Source organism: Megalobrama amblycephala, linkage group LG18 (assembly GCF_018812025.1).
Source record: "Megalobrama amblycephala isolate DHTTF-2021 linkage group LG18, ASM1881202v1, whole genome shotgun sequence".
NCBI lineage: Eukaryota > Metazoa > Chordata > Actinopteri > Cypriniformes > Xenocyprididae > Megalobrama > Megalobrama amblycephala.
The window spans coordinates 13,989,708-14,012,575 of record NC_063061.1 but is presented as its reverse complement, the minus strand read 5'-3'; the positions used below and the strand labels follow the sequence as shown (position 1 = coordinate 14,012,575).

The following is a 22,868-nucleotide window of genomic DNA, read 5'->3' as shown; positions in this document are numbered from 1 at the left end:
CGCGTCATTGCTTGTTATGTGACACACAGCAGCACTGTATGAATGATGATCTGCTTTCATTTAATTTTTCCTTTTTTATTCAAAATATTCAGAAATTTGTTAACTATAGCATGAAATATCTAATATTCCGATTGACAAATATGTGCAAGTGGATGTGTTTTGCTGTTTAAACACCTTTATAACGATTGCGTTAGTTGAGCCATATGAGCGATGGGCGCCGCCATGTTAGTTTGCACCGCGCAGAGAATCGGATCTGTTGGATTTACAACCCGTGAATTTATCCACTTCTCCCGAAATACATGAAAGTAAGTGTGCAGGTGAACTGGGGAAGAATAGAGTAAGCTTTCACAATGTGTATCTGATATGAATTAAACGTGTGGTCAAGTTATAATGGAAAGGGTTGTTATTTCCGCTTCTGTAGACATCATTGTGTATTTTACAAACGTTCTAATCACACCGGTGTGATCGTACGCGTCAAACAAATAGTGCAGTAGTACGTTCACACTGAAAATTCCAAAAAGAAAAAGTACACTTTAAATACCCGGATGGTGCACTAAATTAACGGAAAAAACGAAGTGTGGAATGTTGGACACTTCGTGCACTCAACTGTCGCAGCTTTAATTACGTAGCGGAGGGGAAGGGAGGATCGGACTCCGTTGTTAAATGACAAAATAACCTCATACAATTCACGCACTACATGGATGAGTGCATAGTGCACAAGTACATAGTGTATAGTGCGTCATTTGGGACGCAACTCTGGTGTCCTCTAGAGGTCACGTATGAAATCAATGTCTTTTTTCGTAACAGAAAGTCATATTTTGATTTGAAACCCCATAACATTTTCCTGAGATGTTGATTTATAACAAACAATTTGAAAATTAATCCGATTTAAATAATTACAAAATATTATCATGTTTCCAGAAGAGTGCTAATTTTCATTTTCAGTCATATTAAAGACCAAGAAGTTGTTTTTGTCATGGTGAAACCTCTAAACATTTTGGTATCTCTGCAAAGCCCTAAATATGCTCTTTACAGGACATCTAGACTTAAAACTGTGACATGTATGATGTCAGAGAAAATCACTAAAATATAATGTCCACTACAGAGGACAGAAGTCTATTCCTGGGTCCCAGGAGGATATGTTAGAAGTAGTAGACTAGAACAAGTGAGTTTTATAGGTTTCCGTTTCAACATAGTTGTGCAAGGGGTAATCTTAGAGCAAGGTGGAAAGAACATCATCAACATGCAGACACCAAATTAGACCTTAGACTTGTTTGTATATAATGTTCCTCAACATGCCTTTCGCCTCCAGTAGTTTTTTTGGTTCACTTGTGATTGAAAGAACAGGGTACTCATCTGACTCATTTGTCACACCTTTATGAAACGCGCTTAAAAGAAATCTTCAGTGCACAGCTCTTGATATGTAGCCTTAACACATTTAGCTCCTTTGTTGCATGAAATATTTTAGATGGTCTTGTAATAGTTGTATAACACTTGTCCATATTTGTTCATCATTGCTGAATTGAACAGTTGTTTATTAATCAGCAGAGCTGAGCATTATTTGACATAAGTTTGAACACAGAACTTTTTTTTTTTTTTTTACATTACAGTAAATGCACACCAACAAAAATAAGATCAAACGTGAAAACCAAAATGTAAAAAAACAACAAAAAACGGGTCGTTTCATTCTGATCCAGAAATGTTTCCTCTTGGTGCGTTCACGTATTCTGATTCTGAATCTGTATAAAAGGGAACGAACAAAGTGAGTGGTGCCATCTCATGAATTAACAACAGAAATGTTTTATCAACCAAACAAATAACCATATTACCGTCCTCACTGTCGTTTTTCACATTTTCATAATTGCAGCTATCTGTTGAGACAATGCCAAACACGAACAATAAACAAATAAAGCTTTTATAAAATTATATCAGCCTGGTTTCACAGACAGGGCTTACCATAAACCAGGATTAAGCCTTAATTCAATTAGGATGTTTAATAAACGTACCCTAGAAAGAAACATTACTGGTGTGCATCTTGAGACAAAACAATGGTTTTGACTTATTTTAAGAAATGTCAGTGCAAGTTACTGTCAGATAAAAAAGCTCAAACATGCATTTTAGTCTGGGATCTTAAGCCATCTCTGTGAAACTGGGGGATCAAGTTGTAAAAATTTAAGTCTTAAGTATTTTTAATTAAAATCTCAAAATTGCTAAACCAAATTAAAAGTAAGAAAATATGTTTTCTGCCACCAAAATAAAGTGTTTTTGTCATCACGTGAGCCACACTGGTCAAAATGTTTAGATGTTTTTTCACTATGGAAATATTTGTTGCAAATTGCATGTTTTCTATTAGTGTTGTAGTCAAGACCACCGAATCCGTGACCAAGACCAGACTAGCACTCTTTAATTTCATAAAGATCCACATTACAGCCTGAGAAATGACTTATTTTTAATCAATAAATATAATTAGAAGACACTATATAGAGCTGTTACCAATCAAATGAAATCGTTGACAACAAAAATCATCTTTGCACGGCAGAGGTGTTACAGAAGACGCATCTGAACTGGTAAATAACAAATGCATTTTACAATAAGGTTCATTAGTTAACATTAGTTACCTACATTAGTTAACATGAATTCAGCATTTATTAATCTTTATTAATGTTAATTTCAACATTTCTAATACATTATTAAAATCTTGTTAACATTAGTTAACTATGAACAATTGCATTTTCATTAACTTTCATTTTCATTTCATTAAGTAACTTTAAAAAAGATTAGTAAATACAGTAACAAATGTATTGCTCATGGTTAGTTCATGTTAGTTAATACATTAACTAATGTTTAACTATTGAACCTTATTGTAAAGTGTTACCAATGTATAAAATGTATGTTTGTATTAAAGCAGTATAATGTTTGAAATCATGCTCAAATTTGTGAAAACCGCACTTTTGCTCTTGTGATATTGCTTAATTATATCACATGTTAAAATATAAAAATCCAGATCTCATTTAAGTACTTTTTTGTAGCAATATCTTGAATTTTGTGAGCACTTGTATTAATTTCGGTGACATTTTTGACACAATCCCACATTCATTTCTGAACCGGCACAATAAATAAATAAATTAGAAATTAGTTATTGATTGCATCTGAAGCAGTAAATTTTATATCCAATCACATTAATGATGTTATTAAATAAATCAGACAATGCACTGACAATTAAGTAATATCCCAGCAGTTGTAGTCTTGAAATAAAATCCCAAGTCCTCTTAGTCTTAGACCGAGACAAGGCCGAGTACAAATGTGGTCAAGACCAAGACCTTCAAAAAATGGTCTTAAGACCGGTCTCGATTACTACAACACTATTTTCTACTTTTTAGTTGACTGTTTTCTACATTATACAAGAAAGTCAGTTTTGTTGAGCTGAATGCTCGTGTATTAAACTGAGCTTTTTATATACAAATTTCAGCAGTAGGTAAAAATCGAATAGGAAACGTCAATACTGTAGTACACAAAAAGAAACATTTGGACATTTGGTCACACTTTATATTAGGTGTCCTTATTGACTATGTACTTACATAAAAAAAATAAGTACAATGCAATTATTTTATTCATACTGTATTGCAAAACACCTGCTATCAAAGTGGATATGGGTAAGGTTAGTGACTGGTTTGGTGGTATGGGTAGGTTTAAGGGTGGGTTAAAGGGTAATGGAAGGCTCAACAGTGTAATTACTCCTGTATTTTTTTTTACAATGTAAAAACTTGTATGTACACAATAAGTGCATTGTATCAAATGATTCATTTACAGTAAATGTAAGTACAAAGTAGTTAAAGACACCTAATATAAAGTGGGACCAAACATTTTATTTATATAGCGCATATTTGTAGAAATGTGTTACATGTAAACTGAAAAATCACAGTTGCTTGTTCATTTTTACATATTCAGTTTATATGTAACATATTTCTACAAAAATAAACTGCTGTTGCTGTTAAGGCATTCCTGCATGTTCAAAAATGGCAGCGATTGTGCTGGGAAAACTCCAAATAGCCTACTGTATGCTTCCAGACTTGATTGGTAAGATTGTGATTCCTATTTCATTACAATGGCAGGCCATATGCCAATTCAGCAGACATTACAAATATTCCATGTCACAGGTATTATGGAATATACATGCATGTCTGACAGATTTTAATCATTGAATGGATCATTTTGCATGTGGATGCTCACACGATGAAAGAATGTTTAGAAGTTGTGAAGAGCTTGACAGTTTGACTGAGAATCAACACATCAGTTTTGATCATGTGCATGTGCTCCATTTGCACTCTTTTGCACACGTGTGCCAAAACACATGCAAATAGCTTAAATCAATAAGAAATCCAAATCTGATGTGAACAAGAAACTAATTGTTCAGAAATCTAAACATATTGTTTTGAGAGAAAAAAAGTCTCATTCAGGACCTGAGCCAAAGCGACTGAGAAAAGCTAATGACATTTCTAAACTACTAATAGATGTCAAAGTCATTGAAAACACTAACCTGAGTCATGTTGCACTTCTTTTGTTGGGAAAACATTCTCGTATGTTCCGGTTTCTAAATTAGGAATGTGACATTTCGTTAAAAACTTGCTCTTTGTCATCCATTTGTGCAATGTGTCATGCAGCCATTAACTCTTTTTTCAGTTGTGTATGACTTGTGGCTTCTTTTGAATTAGACATTCTGCATTTGTCTTTAACTGCTTTTCGATATCTTCACAGGTACTCAGTTGAAAATGTGTCACTTGACCTCATTTTTCCTGTGAACACAACTGTAGAAAGTGAACCGTGTGCAACGGTTGCATTAGACTAACAATTAACAGCTCGCATTTACCTGCGTCGTCGTCGTTTGCATAAACAGAATTTGGAATTGGGTCCCTATAAAAATAAAAAGGCATGTTAGCATGTCAATTGAAGATCGTAGGCTCATTGTAAACAAGCTTAGCTTTTGTAAACCAAAGTCTTTGATTAGTATCTGACTTGTTTTCCTCACATAACCATATGAAAAACAACACTCACACATATGTTGGTTCCAAGAAGCCTTGTTCTGTTGCAGAAGCAAAAATGTTACTTTAGGCTACGTGTTCATATTTAAAAATGCCATTCATTTTTAAGTGACGTCTTAAGATCGCATTAGTCATGATTCTTACCATCTCGAATGTTCTGATAACTCCAATGGATGTCACCTTCAGGGAAACGGTCAAAAATAACAAAAATTATTACATATCAAAATATTAAAGAATTGTCCTACATTGGTACCATAGAGATAAGAGTTCAAACATCGCAGTAGGAAATTCTTACTATTCACAGGCCTGTTCGCCGTTGATTGCCTGTGAAAATACATTTAGCACACCTGTAACATTTTCTTCATTTTGATCTTTCTATCATTAAAATCTACCAAAATAATATGGTATTTTAGAAATAATTTAGTGGATATGAATATAACAGTAAATAAAACTTATGCAAGTAGCTGCATTGGCTATTGTTCAAAGGACCTCACCTTGAGGTTGAAGGCATCTTACTTTGGTTTGGTCTAATCACTAAAAAAAACAAAACAAGATATGAATAAAATCTCATTCTTGGATAACGAAGAGCGCATTCTAAATTTCATCTTTTCTGTGACATAAAATGTGTGAAAAAGAAAGTAAAAAACTGACACTAGATGTTCAAGTCCATAATAAGACATTTTCCCCTCTGAAAGTGATGTAGTTTACCTGCTTTATATTCTTTATTGTCAGAATTACCGTCTATGCTGAAAGCAAAAAAATAATAAATAGTATATATATATATATATATATATATATATATATATATATATATATATATGATTTATATTCATTTTATTAAGTAGTTGAATTAATATTTAATTAACATTAATAAATAGACTAAATATTTTACTTACAAATGATCTTGGTCATACAGGTCATTGTCCTCTTGTCGCACAGCTAAAAAAAAAAAAAAAAAAAAAAAAAAAATACAGCAATATCAGATGACAAAGAGAAATATATTTATAGTGCACATGTAAGATAAAGGTAAAGCAGCTGAGAAAAACTAAATGCATTTTATAGAGCTGTCGTGATGTCAGACACTTACTAGATCTTTTTCTGCACCACAGACAGAGAGCGTAAATACAACCAAGACAAGCCAAAGAAATGATGGCAAGGAGAACTCCTTGCTGGCTTTGGACTTCAATCATGCCTTGAACAATAAAAAAAGGTTTTCTTAGAAAATATATTTATCTTCCATCTAATTTATTTATTTCAGAGGTTTACAGATTTTCTTTCACATGCATTGTGAGGAAATGATAACAAATAGCCTCTGACACAATGGCACAACTCAAGATAAGAGAATTATTCACATGTGAGATGATTGAACTGATAGTGTTAGATGAAGTACCATGAGTTTATTAACAGCTAACTGAACCACAGAATGCAAGTTATGTAACAATGGTAATCAATGGTTACTTTCTTTCTTTCTTTCTTTCTTTCTTTCTTTCTTTCTTTCTTTCTTTCTTTCTTTTACTGTATAACAGGTGAGGAACATAACTTAACATATGTGAGGAAGTGGTAAAAGTAGGCTATTCGACAACTTAATAACCCCCAAAACCCATTACAGGCCTAAAGAGCATCAAAAAGCTGTTTCCCGCTCTTAAGCGATTCATACACATTTATAAAATTTCTTTCAATCATAGTGCTGAAATATGAAGAGTATTAGTTGGTGAGCTGTTACCTTTACCCATGTACCGATCTCCATTCTGATGGATTTCGCTTGAAGTCGACTGAAGGACTAATGAGAGAGCAAAATGAACCTGAGTGTTTCCTGTTTCAAACTGACTCTCACCACATCCGTGAAGAATCATGCCGGACACCAGTAAAGAGACCACCACAAACCCACAGCAACACACAAGACAAGAGGTGAAAACACCAGCTTCAAAGTCTGCAAGCTACATCTGTGTTTACTGTCGTACCAAATGTCAGACCTTTGAAATGCAGCCCTTCATTAGCATTTGGTGACAGAAAAAACTGTTGCAACCAGACGGAGAATCATGTAGAACATAGTTGTTTTTCTCAAAAAGGGCAGAATGTGATTTCAAAGAAGAAAAAAATCAAAGGCTGAGTCTTTCAGAGACAAACTTTAGAGACTGAGTTTATAATGTAGGCTACTCACATTCGTTGGAGGGTCTTTCGACGCTTTGCTAGACGTAGCCTAGCTTTTTTAATGCAAAGGTGATGTTTCATTATTTAGGCTTTATGACATTTACAACAGTGTAGGTGGTGTGTGGGTATGTTTTTCCGCTTTCTAAGCATGTTGTAACATTGTTTTCTTGCTACAAAAATTCTGTAAATTCGACAAGGACCTTAATTTTAAATATATATTTCATAACATTATGCTAAGAGGGCTAAAATATTAATGGTATGGTCTAATTCAATTCATTAAAAGTCCATGTAATGTTATAACAATATATTAACATTTTTCAACCTAAATATATATATTAGTAAATATATTACTAATATATATTACTACGTTTTTCAAACTAAATAGATATATTAGTAAATATATTAGTATAGATATATTGCTTTATATTCATATATATATATATATATATATATATATATATATATATATATATATATATATATATATATATATATATATATATATATATATATATTAAAGGTACATTTTATATACATTTCCATATACTGTATATTTTATATTTTTACAGACACTTTATTATTATTAAATTAAATCATTCATAGAATTTAGATTTCATTTACATTATTAAATGGAAAGATTAAACACCACTGTGTTTTTTCCTCCGTAATAACCAGGACAGGTTTTTTAATTTTTTTTATTATTGTAGCAAGAAGTGATGCATGAAAATAAAATCTTGCAAAAACAATATAGACATTTTGATCTGGTCTTTAAATGAATTCAGAATTTGAAACCAAAATTAACATATAGATGGGGAATTAATCTTTCATCGTTATGTTAAACATGGTGCGGTCAAAATGTGTGAACTTTTGGAAGGCGTTCTTCATGAAATGTAAGGCGTTCTTCATGAAGTGTGATGGTAGGCTTCCTCGCACTGCCCTACATGTGGAAGCTCAGCATTCGGTTGTGGCTTGATGAGTGGAGGCTGTGAATCTTCAGTAAACAGTGGATGACACTGGGTGAAAACAATGGAAAATGTGACTACAAGCGAACATGACATTTCACTGCAAAGTATTTGTGAACGTCATTTTTACCATTTGAGTTAAGTTGGTGGGGTCATAAAGCCTGAGACCACAACTGAAATTGCTTTTCTATTTTAATATAAATCACTTATACTATATTATAAGGAGATTTAAGTACAATTTAAGTGAAAAAGATTATGAATTTTAAAATGTCTTAGCATTTGGTTTGTCTCTCTTTTGCTTTTAATGACAGCAGCATTTGAGTTGCATGAACTCAATGCATGATTTCAGAATAATCCCATGGAAGCAAGAACATTTGACTCTTCAAGGAAACACATGATCAGTGTCACAAATTGTATTTATTATAATTATTTGATTAGTGACCTCAATCTAAAACAGAACCATTTCTTTGTCATTTTACATTATATTGTTCAAAATGTTCATGAACTTTTAGTTTCCAATGTGGCCTCAGACCTTTGGAGCGCTCTATATAACATATAGTGTACATGTATGAACACATTTCTGAATACTTACAGGCGCTGCTGCTCAGGCTGGAGGACATGTAACTGCTCCCTGCACCGAAGGAACTTCCTGCACCTGCTCCAAAGCCCAGTCCTCCACCGAGTCCCAGGCCTAGACCCCCAAGACCGCCTCCTAGCCCTCCGCCCAGCCCAAATCCACCTCCGAGACCTAGACCGGCACCTCCACCCAGGCCTGCACCTCCTGCACCCAGACCTAGACCTCCTCCTCCAGCCGCTGCTCCTCCTCCGACGACAGTCTTAGACATGTGCACGGTGACACCACCTCCAGATTTCAACCTGGTCCACAAGACAGGTTACAATACAAGGTGATCGTTGAGTGAACAAAATCTCGTCTACTCGTGTTAAACCTCCTCACCTGTTCTCTTCACTGTCCAGGAGTTTCTTATAGGCTGTGATTTCAACATCCAGTGACATCTTGCTTGCAAGAAGCTCCTGATATTCTTGACCGTAATGAGTGATTTGCTGAAGAAAATGGCCATTTAGATTTAGTAGAGTCTGAGTGACAGGTTATTTCGCTTTTTTATTAATTAAAAATAATGATTGATGATCATTTAGTCTTAACTGAGTTTACCTTTCTGAGGTCATCAAGTTGAGATTTGAGAGTAAGAACTTGATCCTGGTATGTCTCCGTGTGGGAGCTGGAGTGACACTCTGCTTCCTCCACCTGAGACTCCAGCTGCAAGTTCTGTCATTGTAGAGGGCATCAGTTAATCACAAGAATGCCAAAAAAAGGGGCAAACTGACATCATTTACCCAGTATTGTGACACATAAATACGCACCAGAGATTTGAGCCTTTCAATCTCCCTCTGCACAGAGTCAATCTGTAGTTTGTAAACTCGCAGCTCCTCTTTGGCTGTGGTGAGTGTCTGAGAACTTGGCTGAGAGGATACAGACATCATGGAGATCTATATAGCCAAACAAAAGAAAAGAGGCTGTAAGTTCATCTCAGTCTGGCCCAAAACATGTGGTTATGTTGTTACATCTGCAATACAAGAACTCGCCACTTGGAGGAGGCAGTTTGTAAAAGATGAATCGAGTAAGACTTTCATCATAAAGTCATCCAAGGATAGGGTGACCACCGAAACTGGGAGCTTTGTCCCACAATGTATATTTAACCCCCCTGAACTTACAATGCCACAATAAGTGGAGAAGACCTCCTCAAAAAATCGTTAAATACAGCTACTCCAGCCAGGACCATCTAAAAAACATGCTGGGTAAGATCAAGTTCAAGATGCATTGAATCCGGTAAAACGCGTTTAATGTTTACATAGTCTAATAAATAAAGGAAAATAAAATAGTCGCTAATTAATTTATTTTAGTATAAATTGTGATTTTTACCTCCTAGCCTGTGACTTGGTTCATTACATTTAGCAGACTGACTAGGTCACATGAAAAAATACTATAGTAATTTATAGTAAATACAGTGTTTTTGAACCATACTATAGTAAAGTACTTGAATTAATTTGTTGTGGTAATTCTATAGTTGATGTGGAAATATAACAACTATAGTAATATAAACAAATTACCCAAAACTGTACTAAGTTTTCTACAACTATAGGGATTATTATACTACAATACACTACAGGTTACTGTAGTAAATACTAAAGTATACTACAGTATTTATTACAGTTTATCAGTTCACTATAGTTAATACTACAGTATGCTGTAGCATTCATTAACAAAGTGTTGTAAATACTATACAATATACTACAATTTACTACAATTTACTATAGTATGGTTCAAAAACACTACAGTATTTTTTCTGTAGAGTAAATACATTGAATGACTCAAGCCTGGGCAGAGTGCCAGTCACAATTAACAAAGCTCATTGGCGATTTAAAACATGTTATTATACAATGTAATGGCAAACAGGCTTTCCAACTAATGTAAATCAATATTTACATAGTATAGTAGTAGTGAATTTATCTCTTACACACTTGCCCTGCAAAATCACATCTATTGTCCTGTAACAGATCAATAACCAGGTGGTCACCCTATGTAAGGATGCATCATTATTCACTACCAAATGTTCATATAATGTACATATTAATATTAAGTATCAAATTACAATAAGATAAAGGTTTAATGTTAACTAATGTTATAGGCCTATTCAATCTTATTGTAAATGGTTACCTAATATTCCAAATAGGAGTTAGTTTAGCTTTCTTATTACAGAGCAAAGTTTTCATACACTGTCCTGCACTGAGAGGAGGGCGTCCTGCTTGCTGCGTTGAGCCAGGGCTTCATAGTGAGCTTTGACTTCAGTCAGCGCTGAGGTCAGATCCTGTGCCTGGGCTGCGTTATCCACTGAGATAGACACTGCTGACTTCACACCACCAGTCACAATGTTTCGCACCTCTTTCACTTTCTATTACACACCCAGACAAACATATACAACAAGCTTAGGTCATTGGGGAACTTCATAATCCATTTTAACAGTGCTGAAATAAGTAGAGGTATGTTGAAATAGAGGTATCCTGCAGACTCACAGCGTCATACACCTGCTTGGACAGAGCAATATGATCCTCCAAACCACTGATGCTGGTTTGCAACTCAAAGATGGAAAGGTAGAGGTTGTCCACTTCCTAATGGAGGAGAGTTTGTGAGACACAGTCATCTGGGAAACCTTCTGATGTATGTTGTATGTTTCATACCTCTTTCAGTGCAGTCCAGTCGAGCTCCAGAGTTTTGGTTTGAGTGGTTTCCTCATCATACCTGAGACAGTAAAGGAGGAGAGAATGTGCAGGTACATTAGCAATTGTCCTCTTGACTGATCTTTTCTTACCCAAAGGGCATATTTTATCTGTGACAATCACCTAAGCAGGTGTTCAAAGACTAATTTGAGAAACTTTAAATGCCTTACTCATTATGGTACAATTACTTTAACAATGCAGATGCGAACTAGATTCATGTCGAGTATTAAAATCAAACCACAAAGTGCCAATAAGAAGGCAGAACTAAATGAGCAGCAGTTCTATAAAATTACAAATGTGCATTGAAATGTAATGAAATTTTTCATGGAAAGATAAAAGCTTCTAAAATTAGCTTTAATGTTGGGGCAGTCAATGATGTTTCTTCGACACTCTTTCAAACTACCGTTCAAAAGTTTGGGGTGTGTAAGATTTTTAGGGGCTGAGCACCGATGGTGTGAGGACCCTATTGGAATTGCTTTGCTTCTTCTTCTTCTTCTTCTTTTTCTTCTCCGATATGAATTGTATTTTTGAGGGCCTAAACATGCTTGAAAACTCATGAAACTTTGCACATGCGTCAGAAGTGGTTAAAATTTACGTCTCATGTGGGTTTCAGAATTAGGTGTGGCAAAATGGCTCTATAGCGCCACCTACAAAATTGAAATTCGCTAATCGCATGTAAACAGCCCAATACCTACAAAAAAGTCTCCTGGTACAAAATCTGAAAACCAACAGGAAGTCAGATATTTTGAATATTCTCTACAAAACTTGTGCAGTTTTCATTTCCGGACATTGTACTTTAACAAACTCCTCCTAGAGCCTTAATTTAAAACTGTTTTTGAAAGTCTTATGCTCACCAAGGCTGCATTTATTTGATCACAAATACAGTAAAACAGTAATATTGTGAAATATTATTACAATTTAAAATAAGTGTTGTCAATTAAGTTTTCAATAAATGTAATTTATTCCTGTGTTGGCAAAGCTGAATTTTCTGCATCATTACTACAGTCTTCAGTCACTTGATCCTTCAGAAATCATTCTAATATGCTGATTTGATGCCCAAGAAACATTTATTATTATCAATGTTGAAAAAAGTTGTGCTGCTTAATATTTTTATGATACAGTTTTTTTCAGGATTCTTTGATACAAAGTTCAAACGTTTTTAGAAAAAAAAAATCTTACTGACCCCAAACCTTTGAACGAAAGCCTATATTTTTTATACATGAATGTACATTTCTTCTGCTGCAGTGAGAGAGTCTGATATTCAGTGGATTCACCTGGCTTGAACGTCCTCAATAATGCCTTTATAGTGCTCAATCTCAGCAATGATGGCCTCTTTAGTAGCGGTGAGGCTGTCAATCTGGGATTTATACGTTCCGATGGCAGAGGTCAGAAGGATGGAAGTGCTGGCATGTCCGCCCTGCTCTGGGTTAGTAAACATAGAAATCTTAGCTTTTAGTACTGCGTTTTGCTGCTCCAGAGACCGGGCCTGTGAAACGACAAAGTCATAGTCATTAGAACCTTATTTGTGAAAGCAGATATTCAGTGAATCTTTTCTTTTTACTAAACCTAAGTTAATCCATTTTAGCATGATATTTGAAAAAAATGCTTGCAAATAAACCCAACTGAGACTTTTACTCACCTTATCAATGAAAGATGCAAATTTATCATTGAGGGCCTGCAGCTCCTCCTTCTCTTTCAGGCGTGTGACCTGCACTGTGTCCGGCGATGGGAGTGTTGGATCGATGCTGGGCATTGGACCGGCACCTGCGTCCACCGTAGTGGAAGAGCTAATGAAGGATGGGTTGAAACCATAACCTCCGATTTTGAAGACTCTGCCTCCCAGACGGGCTCTCAGAGGAGCCACACCAGCCCTGATTCCGGCTGCTCTGGCTCCGCCGGCACCCAAGCCGAGGCCGCCCCCAAGAGCGAGAGCGCCCAGTCCTGCTCCTGCACCAGCTCCAGCTCCAAAACCTACACCCAGACCTCCTCCCAGGCCAAAACCGGCTCCTGCTCCACCCCCCCTCGCCAAGCCGAGCGAACGGGACAGAGCTACGCTAACACCTCCACCGCCCCTAGCTCCGGAAGAGAACAGACGGTTGCCTCCATAGGTGGCTCCAAATCTGACGGCTCCCCCACTGATACGCAAGCTCGAATCTGTCATATCTGCACTCAGAGCTGGGGTCCAGGTCTTTGCCGAGGTGCTCAGTCAGGATGCCTCGTCCAACTTTGTGCTTTAAATACCCAACTCTTTGAAGGGCCGCCCAGAAAGATTTGCTGTCAGTGAGAGTCACATGTCCCAGCAAACAGACAGGCAAGCGTCCCCCCTGCAGGCACCGATTTCTCTCCAACATGTTTGAGTAATTTAACAGCCTTGGTATGTGAGACTGAGAGAGACAAAACCCCTGCAGCACCTATGTGCACATTTAAAGAGAGTATCATATGAATGACATTTTTAATGTAACTTTATATTGGTGTAAGACATTTAATATTCAGGGTTTTTTTTAAATCTATTTGACTGCACTGACACTATCGGATGAGAACAAAACTTGAACTGAATTGAGCTGGATGGTAAAACTATTGTCTTCTTCAGTAGAGCTGCTTTATAGCTAAATCACGTTTCATTATTGACAAAATTTGCTACATACAACCGTTATTGAACTGAATCAACATTAAACTGCGCCAAATAATGACACTTGCCTTAGATCTGCTTATAGCGAAATTGAATTTGTTTTATAATTGATGAACTTTACAGTTATTGAAATGAACTGAATCAACACTGAATTGACTTCAGCTGAATAATGACACTATTGTCATTTTTACAGCAGAATTTGTCTTATATTTGATGAAGTTTGCATCAATTCTGTTATTTACTTGTTCATTACTTGACGTCACTATTCTTGACGTGTATAGTCAGGGGTGGACATAAGTGGTACGCAGGTGCGCATGCGCGGTAAAAATAAACGATGCGCACCAGAAAACATGGAGGGAAGCGCTTTTGAGTACCAACATTTGAGGACCAGTTCACAAGAACAACTTTACTTACTGGAGTAGGATTTTTCTCCATCTCTGGTAAGATAGCAACCATGATGATAAGTGTTTTCTTTAATTATTAGGTGTGCAACGGATCGCAGTTAATCCGTAATCCGTACGGATATGGTCCAATGGTTCGGCACGCATGTGATTCGCGGATTAACTGCTAAATTTAACCATCTTAGAGTGAAAGTTTATCATTTGGATGTGTTTTGTCTCGCCAATTAACACATTCAAACGATATTAAAAGCAGAAGAAGAGGCGGAAACTTGGGAAGAAAATCGGGACTCGCGAGCTGTTATCTGTGCGCGCAGCCTCCACCCACGAAATGCGCGCACACAGAGAGAGAAACAGTCAGACAGTGTTTACTTTAGTTTGAACGGACACATACACACACAATTATGTCAAAATACCTGTCTCGGCAAGTATTCTCTCGGTTATGTCATAAGTGAACAGTTCAGAAAGAAACCGGATGTATGTCAGTTATTCAGTCCGTGCTTTCCTTCTTAAAGTGACAGCAGCCTATTATTCTTGCGGTTGTCTGTGTCATTAAAGGGTTAGTTCACCCAAAAATGAAAATTCTGTCATTTATTACTCACCCTCATGCCGTTCCACACCAGTAAGACCTTCGTTCATCTTCAGAACACAAATTAAGATATTTTAGTTTAAATCCGAAGGCTCAGGAGGCCTTCATAGGGAGCAATGACATTTCCTCTCTCAAGATCCAACATATTTAAAATATAATTAACATTTAAAAACATATTTAAATTGGTTCATGTGAGTACAGTGGTTCAATATTAATATTATAAAGCGACGAGAATATTTTTGGTGCACCAAAAAAACCAAAATAACGACTTATAAAGTGATGGCCTATTTCAAAACACTGCTTCATGAAGCTTCGGAGCATTATGATTCTTCTGTGTCGAATCTGCTGTTCGGAGCACCAAAGTCACGTGATTTCAGCCGTTGTCAGTTTGATACGCGATCTGAATCATGATTCGATACACTGATTCATTTGTGCTCCGATGCTTCATGAAGCAGTGTTTTGAAATCGGCCATCACTTTATAAGTCTTTTTTTTTTTTTTTTTTGGCGCACCAAAAATATTCTTGTCGCTTTATAATATTAATATTGAACCACTGTACTCACATGAACCGATTTAAATATGTTTTTAGTACATTAATGGATCTTGAGAGAGGAAATGTCATTGCTGGCTATGCAGGCCTCAAGGAGCCATCGGATTTCAACTAAAATATCTTAATTTGTGTTCCGAAGATGAACGAAGGTCTTACGGGTGTGGAACGGCATGAGGGTGAGTAATAAATGACAGAATTTTCATTTTTGGGTGAACTAACCCTTTTATGTTAGTAAAATAAAAAAAATCATTATCATCATCTACCATGTTTGAGAGAAAAGAAGATAGTGAGGAGAGCAGTCAGGAGGAAAGTGATGAGGACAGCTTTTAGGATAAGCGTGTCACGTAAAGTGCGAGTACCAAGCAACATCTCCAGGTGCTCCCTTGAGAACCAGACCAAAAAAAGTTATGTGCACCCCTGTCTATAGTCTTTTTATTATTATTGTTAATGTGGGAAAAAAATCAAAGAATTAAAATTGTCATCATTTTCTCACCCTCATGTTATTCCAAACCTGTATGAGTTTGTTCTGTTGAACACAAAATAAGATCTTTTAAAGAATGTTGGTAATCAAACAGCTGACGGTAGTCATTGACTTCCATTGTAGGCAAAAAAAAAAAAAAATTCAATGGAAGTCAATTGCTTAAATCAACTGTTTTATTACATTCTTTAAAATATGTTATTTTGTGTTTAACAGAAGAAAGAAACTCATACAGGTTTGGAACAAATTATGACAATTTTCATTTTTGGGTGAACTTTCCCTTTAATATTTTTGTGAAAACTGTTCTACATTTTTTCAAGATTCTTTGATGAATAGAAAGTTTGAATGGACAGCATTTTCTTTGCAAACTTATAAATGTCTTTTCCGTCACTTTTTATCAATTTAATATGTCCTTGTTTGTGCGCATTTAAAGAGAGCATAATGATTGACATTTTATATTGGAGTATAGACTTATTCATCCACGCATGGGAGATAAACTGTGAATTTCATGTTGCTGAGCTGACAAGCCTGCAAGAGGAGCCTGTCATAAATCAAGATGGCTGTGACTGTGAGAGGCAGGTGAAATATAATTTTTTTTTTTAACCCCAAAGGATGAAGTGGAGTTGCTGCAAAATTGCTGACAGGTATGTAGCATGCTGTAACAGATTCTAGAGTGTAATGATGGGTCAGTCTATACTTTAACTGTTACTTATTAAGTTGAGCTGTATCTTCTTTAAAATATACAGTTACAATAGGAGGCAGCTCCTTTTAACATGAACAGAATTAATGTGCTAATGTCATCTGCGGCTATAGAGCTGAGAGCAAAGAGATGTGGAAAGTTATTGTCCCGGGAGAGCATTTCCCGACCCTGATACGCCATCCAGCTGATTCATTGCTTTTACATCTCCAGAAATAATCTGGCATTTTTATCAAGCCTCTTTGTTAATCATAGTTTCACATGTTCAACCCAGTATTGTAAGACGTAAATTATAGATAACTGTAATTCTGAGATTACTGATGAAATGTTGCGATGCAGTGTAGTCTCATTTAAAGACAATATCCATATTAATAAGAAAAGCAAAGATTTGTGTCTGGAAATTGTCTCAAACTGTGCTTTGTCAAAGATTCAAAACAACAAAATGATTATAAGATGATCTGCAGGTTGGCATGGATTATGCTGAGACTTTGCCAGAGGAAAAACAAAAGCTTTCATGAGTGTCCAACCACACACATGGTCTCCTTTCTGGTCATTGCTACAGATGACTACAGAAAACAGTCTATCTTTTACAAACATTTCAATAATAATAATAAATGTGGCAAAAATGCTCAATTCGTCTGCAGGATGTGTAGGCAAATAAGCTTTATTTGGACATGAAACTCATTACAACTGTAAGAGTATGTTTTAATAACATAAAATAATCTGATCTGAGAGAAACATCTTTATGATGATCTTTTAGATCAATGTGCTTTGATATTGGCATAATGAACACATGGTTTTGCTAAATGCATATGGCAAAATCAAGTGCATTGGATAAAGAAAGTTGACTGAGTTACTGTCTAAGCTCTGCGATACTGTTTCATCTTAAATTACAAATAAATATACAGTCTAATAATAACAGTTACTAATAGTAGAATAGTAAAGTTCACAGTCTTACATCATTCCCCTCCTGATTAGACAGGATTAACCCATTTAATCGCAAATTTGGGCCGGTGAGAAACCTTTACAAACAATAAAATCCATATATTTATATTTGATATCAGGCAGTTTTGAAAAAATGAAAAGGTAAAAATTTATGAATATTACTAAATGGTGTTTCATTAATGTAACAATACCTTGACATTTACACTTTTATGATGTGATTCAAATGGGTTAATTATTCAACATGGGGCTCTGGGTTTCCCACCAGGGCACACATTTGACCATTGACATCTTGAACAGAGCAATCTAGATGATACATTAATAATATACCCTTTAAATAATGCTCTAAACATGGTAGTTATATATGTATTGTGACATGTTCATGGCATTATCCTCAGACGGGCAAACTAGAATTAAACCAGAGGTCAAGTGACAATTTACACCAGCCATGTAAAAATGTTCACATGAACTCATGGTTGACAGATGTGTGTAAAATACTGAACTTCTTGTTTTAAACCATTCAAATTCAAAAGTACATATAAATTGAGGGATTAAATGGATTAAATAAGTACAGAAAAATAATCAGCACCTTGGACAGCATCTTTAAGATTCCCTTTAAGCACTGACCCACTGGTGTGTTTCACCATCCATTGATTTCCATTATAACGCATTAGGTTCAGCTGTTGTTAAATTAAAGGACAGTCATTATTCAGAGACTTTGTAAAGTCCACCATAAGAAGATTGTAAGAAACGCCAATCCTGTCTCCCAATGTGAACAAAGAGAATATATGGGTACCTGCTCATCTTACATATTTACAAAAGCCATAGTTTTCGTTCTCCCCGTTATGAGGATCCAGTAACTCCTTCAAACACGACTCCCTCGTGCTGTTTAGCGTCAGTTTTTGTCGGTGGATGTTGCGGTGGAGCGGGGCGAGCGATCACGCAGCGGCTCAGTGCGGGCTTTACCCTGACCGGGACAGAAGAGCCACAGTTATCCCGCTCATATTCTTCCTGTGCCCTTAGGATCTTCCTCTTCTTCATCTTGCTTTTGTGAACGTGGTAGGTGGTCAGTGAGATTAATATAATCGCTATAATGACCAACCCCAGCACCAGAAGAGCGACCGCAGATGAGAAAGGCTGGAGCACGTGCTGAACTTTCTCCGCGCGCGTCCCGTTCGTCTCGGACGCCCCGTTAAATGCGCCCCACAAAATCTCATCAGACGTCTTCATTGTTTCACAATTCCACGAGAACTGCTTCTAAATATCCAGATTTATTTCAGTTAGCCATCTCTTATGACAGCCCTTAAAAGGAGAAAATATATTTAAAAACTTGAAAGACGATAAACGTTGATAATTTTAATTAAATGTTATTTAGCTGACTTCCTAGACAACAAAATAGCTTTTGGAAACTAAAGAATGTTATTAAAATGTCTTATCCATACCTGATATCACAGTCCAGTAGCGTTCACTGAATTGGTGTGGAAAAAGGTGTTGGTTTGGAAAGATGACTTCCCACAGATCTCTGACGTAACCTGTATTCATTACGTATTCTGCGAGCCTTCTCCGCAACAACGTTGTAAAAAGCCTGGAAAGGTTGTTTACGTTTTATGGTAAGTACGTAAGACGACAGATGTCGTTTTTTTTTAATGTAATAAATATTTCACAATGTTGCAAAATGTTGACTTGACGTTGTAAGCACATACCCTTGTGACGTTTTCGGAACATCCTAGTTCAACATAATGCCGTTGTTTTGTCAAGCAAGTTTCAAAGTAAAGTGCTTACAAATAACATAATAATTTGTGAGAGAAAGATATACATCAAATATCACCATTGATATGTCGTGAGGTTAAAGCGCCTTACCTCAGAAAGCGTTCTGTCAGACTTCCTGCGCGCGCTGATGCTCCAGTCAGTTAAACGTTTTTGTGCGAAAACGGTCTCGTGCTCCCGATTAAAAAAACCTGTCTCTTCCATTCACGTTGAAAAACTAAGAATGATCACAGTTCTGGTAGTTCTGGTAAATTGACTTTAAGTTGACATAAGATTTGTCTAATTCAGACTCCGCGTAATCAGCAGCCCAAGAAGAGAGTGTTCTCATTTATCTCACGATCCAGTGCGTGCTCCCCTACCATTTTTCGCCATTTATTTTTAATGACGCATGAGCTTTGGACTGCTACTCGGCCAAATAAACCCCATGAGAAGGAACATTTGGAGCACCAAAGGCTAGTGAATCAATGAAGTGCTCCAGTAAACACTTCTTCACAGAGAGGGATCGCGTACTTGCATGTTAATGAGAAAACAGCCAGCAATAACAAATCCCCAGAAAGATACAGCTAGAGAGATGGTGCTGTCCAGTGCTGAAAATATCCTTTAGCTGTAAATTAATAAATTCCTTTAGGGTTTTAAACTCTAACAGACAATGTCTGGAAAGGAATTGCATTGTACCACCTCTAGCTATGCCTTTAAAAAAGTAACAAGGGTGACATTTTTTCCTTACATTTCATTATACTAGCCTTGTCTGGACACTACAGTTGCTTATTAAAAAAATAATTAATACTGATATTTTAAAAAAGATGTAGTCTTAAATAATCTTTTTTTTGGGGGGGGGGGGGTTGTTTTGGTAACAACCCTGTTACCAAATCATGGTAACAGGGTTGACTATTTAAGTCTCCAACACAGACTGCACAAAGAGAAAAAATATACATTTACTTGTCCTTGAAGAGTTCATTCAAATCACCTTGGGGCACAAAATTACATATTTAAAATTATTATTATTGTACCATGGTTTGTCTGAATACTTGATTCTAATAATCAAGCTGTGGATTATCCCTTCCATATTAATAACTATAAAAGAATAAATGCAAATCGATCAAATGTGCATAAAAATAATACAACCCGAATTCTGGAAATGTTTTTTAAATTTGAATAAAATGAAAACTAAAAGACTTTCAAATCACATGAGCCAATATTTTATTCACAATAGAACATAGATAACATAACAAATGTTTAAACTGAGAAATTTTACAATTTTATACACAAAATGAGCTCATTTCAAATTTGATGCCTGCTACAGGTCTCAAAATAGTTGGGACGGGGGCATGTTTACCATGGTGTAGCATCTCCTCATCTTTTCAAAACAGTTTGAAGATGTCTGGGCATCAAGGTTAAGGCAGGAACACACCAAGCTGACGGTCGGCCGTCTGGCAGTTTTTGTTCATCAGCCATCTAAGTTTTCTCAGTGTGTTCCGCACCGTCGGCTGAAGTTGGTCCTTGTTGGCTTTTTTCAGCCAATTCGAAATGTTGAATCGGCGTCGGAGCTCGTTGGTCCATCGGGCAATCTGATCATTCTGATTGGCTGTCCAGATATTGCCACCTGCTGGTTTGGAAAGGCATTTCATCTCACTCAGGCGCAGAACTGACGTGCTACTTGGCTGTTGGCTGTCGAGCATTGGTTTGGTGTGTCAGGCCAACTTTGGATACAGACGCTGCCGACGTGAGCTAACCCTGCAGTCTGCTTTCGTTGCCACTAGTTGGCGTCGGCTTGGTGTGTTCCAGCCTTTATGAGTTTCTGGAGTTTTGGTGTTGGAATTTGGTCCCATTCTTGTCTGATAATAGGTTTCCAGCCACTGAAGAGTTTGTGGTCATATTTGACATATTTTTCTCTATAGGTGAAAGATCTGGACGGCAGACAGTCCAATTCAGCACCCGGACTCTTCTACGACGAAGCCATGCTGTTGTAATAGCCGCAGTATGTGGTTTTGCATTGTCCTGCTGAAATACACAAGGCCTTCCCTGAAACAGATGTCGTCTGGAGGGGAGCATTTGTTGCTCTAAAACCTTTATATACCATATGCACTTATGTACCCCCATACCATCAGAGATGCTGGCTTTTGAACTGAATGCTGATAACACGCTGGAAGGTCTCCCTCCTCTTTAGCCCCGAGGACACGGCGTCCGTGATTTCCAACAAGAATGTCAAATTTGGACTTGTCTGACCATAGAACACTTTTCCACTTTGAAACAGTCCATTTTAAATGAGCCTTGGCTCACAGGACACAATGGCACTTCTGAACCATGTTCACATATGGCTTCCTTTATGCATGATAGAGCTTTAGTTGGCATCTGCAGATGGCACGGCGGATTGTGTTTACCGACAGTGGTTTCTGGAGGTATTCCTGGGCCCATTTAGTAGTCATTGACACAATCATGCCGATGAGTGATACAGTGTCGTCTGAGGGCCTGAAGACCACGAAAATCCAATAAAGGTCTTTGGCCTCGTCCCTTACGCACAGAGATTTCTCCAGTTTCTCTGAATCTTTTGATGATGTTATGCACTGTAGATGATGAGATTTGCAAAGCATTTGCAATTTGACGATGAGGAACATTGTTTTTAAAGTATTCCACACTTTCAGAGATTGGAGAGTCTCTGCCCATCTTTACTTCTGAGAGACTCTGCCTCTCTAAGACATCCCTTTTATAGCTAATCATGTTACAGACCTGATATCAATTAACTTAATTAGTTGCTAGATGTTCCCAGCTGAATCTTTTCAAAATTTCTTGCTTTTTCATAATTTGTTGCCCCCCTGCCAACTTTTTTAAGACCTGTAGCAGGCATCAAATTTGAAATGAGCTCATTTAGCAAAATTAAAATGGATCTTTAATGAAAATTACTTCATGCTGATGCTCATTCAGTGGAATCCAATCTGTACCTCAGGGTTTCTTATTTGATACTCTTTTCAGATAGGAAGAAACTTCTAAAAGTTGTTTTTATAATCTGTGACCTCAAGCAGACTAAAGATGCTGAATCCCCAATTGTCCTGTGATTGTCAGAAATTCTTCTTCTCTAGTGCTCCTGTCTACCTTATCTAAAGTAGAGTGACAGCTGTCCCCTTTTACCTTCACAGTCAGATCAACAGGGCAGACAGCTCTGGACACATCTTGAAACTACAGCTACAGTAAATTGCTTTATAAACTTCACCAGGAAAAAGAACCAATAAGTGATTCAACCACTTGGCAATGACCTCAGAATACAGTATAATAAGATGTGAACCCATTCACCCCAGCAACAACATGCATTCTAAGTAAAAATGGATTATTTAATTCACATAATCCTCATAATTCACAACAATGCTGTCCCCATCGG

The 22,868-nt window shown here is 36.7% G+C and overlaps 2 protein-coding genes and 1 long non-coding RNA gene across 7 annotated transcripts; 1 reads left to right on the top strand and 2 right to left on the bottom strand.

Annotated features, from left to right (window-relative positions):
* Positions 1-1,503: 1,503 nt before the first annotated feature.
* Positions 1,504-7,490, bottom strand: si:dkey-183i3.6 (LAT2 domain-containing protein). Of its 5 annotated transcripts, XM_048167225.1 has the most exons (13): positions 7,201-7,490; positions 6,763-6,819; positions 6,127-6,231; positions 5,936-5,978; positions 5,748-5,785; positions 5,534-5,573; positions 5,335-5,363; positions 5,184-5,219; positions 5,053-5,080; positions 4,868-4,911; positions 4,538-4,591; positions 1,830-1,871; positions 1,504-1,739 (listed from the first exon to the last, which is right to left on the bottom strand). In XM_048167225.1, exons 2-13 carry the CDS (start codon positions 6,770-6,772, stop codon positions 1,684-1,686), a joined length of 525 nt encoding a protein of 174 aa, XP_048023182.1. In that variant the 5' UTR covers positions 6,773-6,819; positions 7,201-7,490; the 3' UTR covers positions 1,504-1,683. The 5 variants fall into 5 exon arrangements, with proteins under 5 accessions (XP_048023182.1, XP_048023183.1, XP_048023180.1 ...); XM_048167226.1 differs by lacking the exon at positions 7,201-7,490 and having other exon boundaries at positions 5,748-5,780; positions 6,763-7,192; XM_048167223.1 differs by lacking the exon at positions 7,201-7,490 and having other exon boundaries at positions 6,763-7,190.
* Positions 7,491-7,869: 379 nt separating this feature from the next.
* Positions 7,870-13,622, bottom strand: si:dkey-183i3.5 (uncharacterized protein LOC566445 homolog). Its single transcript, XM_048166870.1, has 10 exons — positions 13,086-13,622; positions 12,721-12,932; positions 11,408-11,468; positions 11,243-11,338; positions 10,945-11,121; positions 9,533-9,658; positions 9,324-9,437; positions 9,108-9,214; positions 8,745-9,028; positions 7,870-8,203 (listed from the first exon to the last, which is right to left on the bottom strand). The coding sequence occupies exons 1-10, from the start codon at positions 13,605-13,607 to the stop codon at positions 8,184-8,186; spliced, it is 1,719 nt and encodes a 572-aa protein (XP_048022827.1). The 5' UTR covers positions 13,608-13,622; the 3' UTR covers positions 7,870-8,183.
* On the top strand, positions 13,212-22,764 carry LOC125253095. Its single transcript, XR_007181362.1, has 3 exons — positions 13,212-14,515; positions 16,701-16,733; positions 22,630-22,764. It is a non-coding gene; the product is annotated as an uncharacterized LOC125253095 (long non-coding RNA).
* Positions 22,765-22,868: the final 104 nt, after the last annotated feature.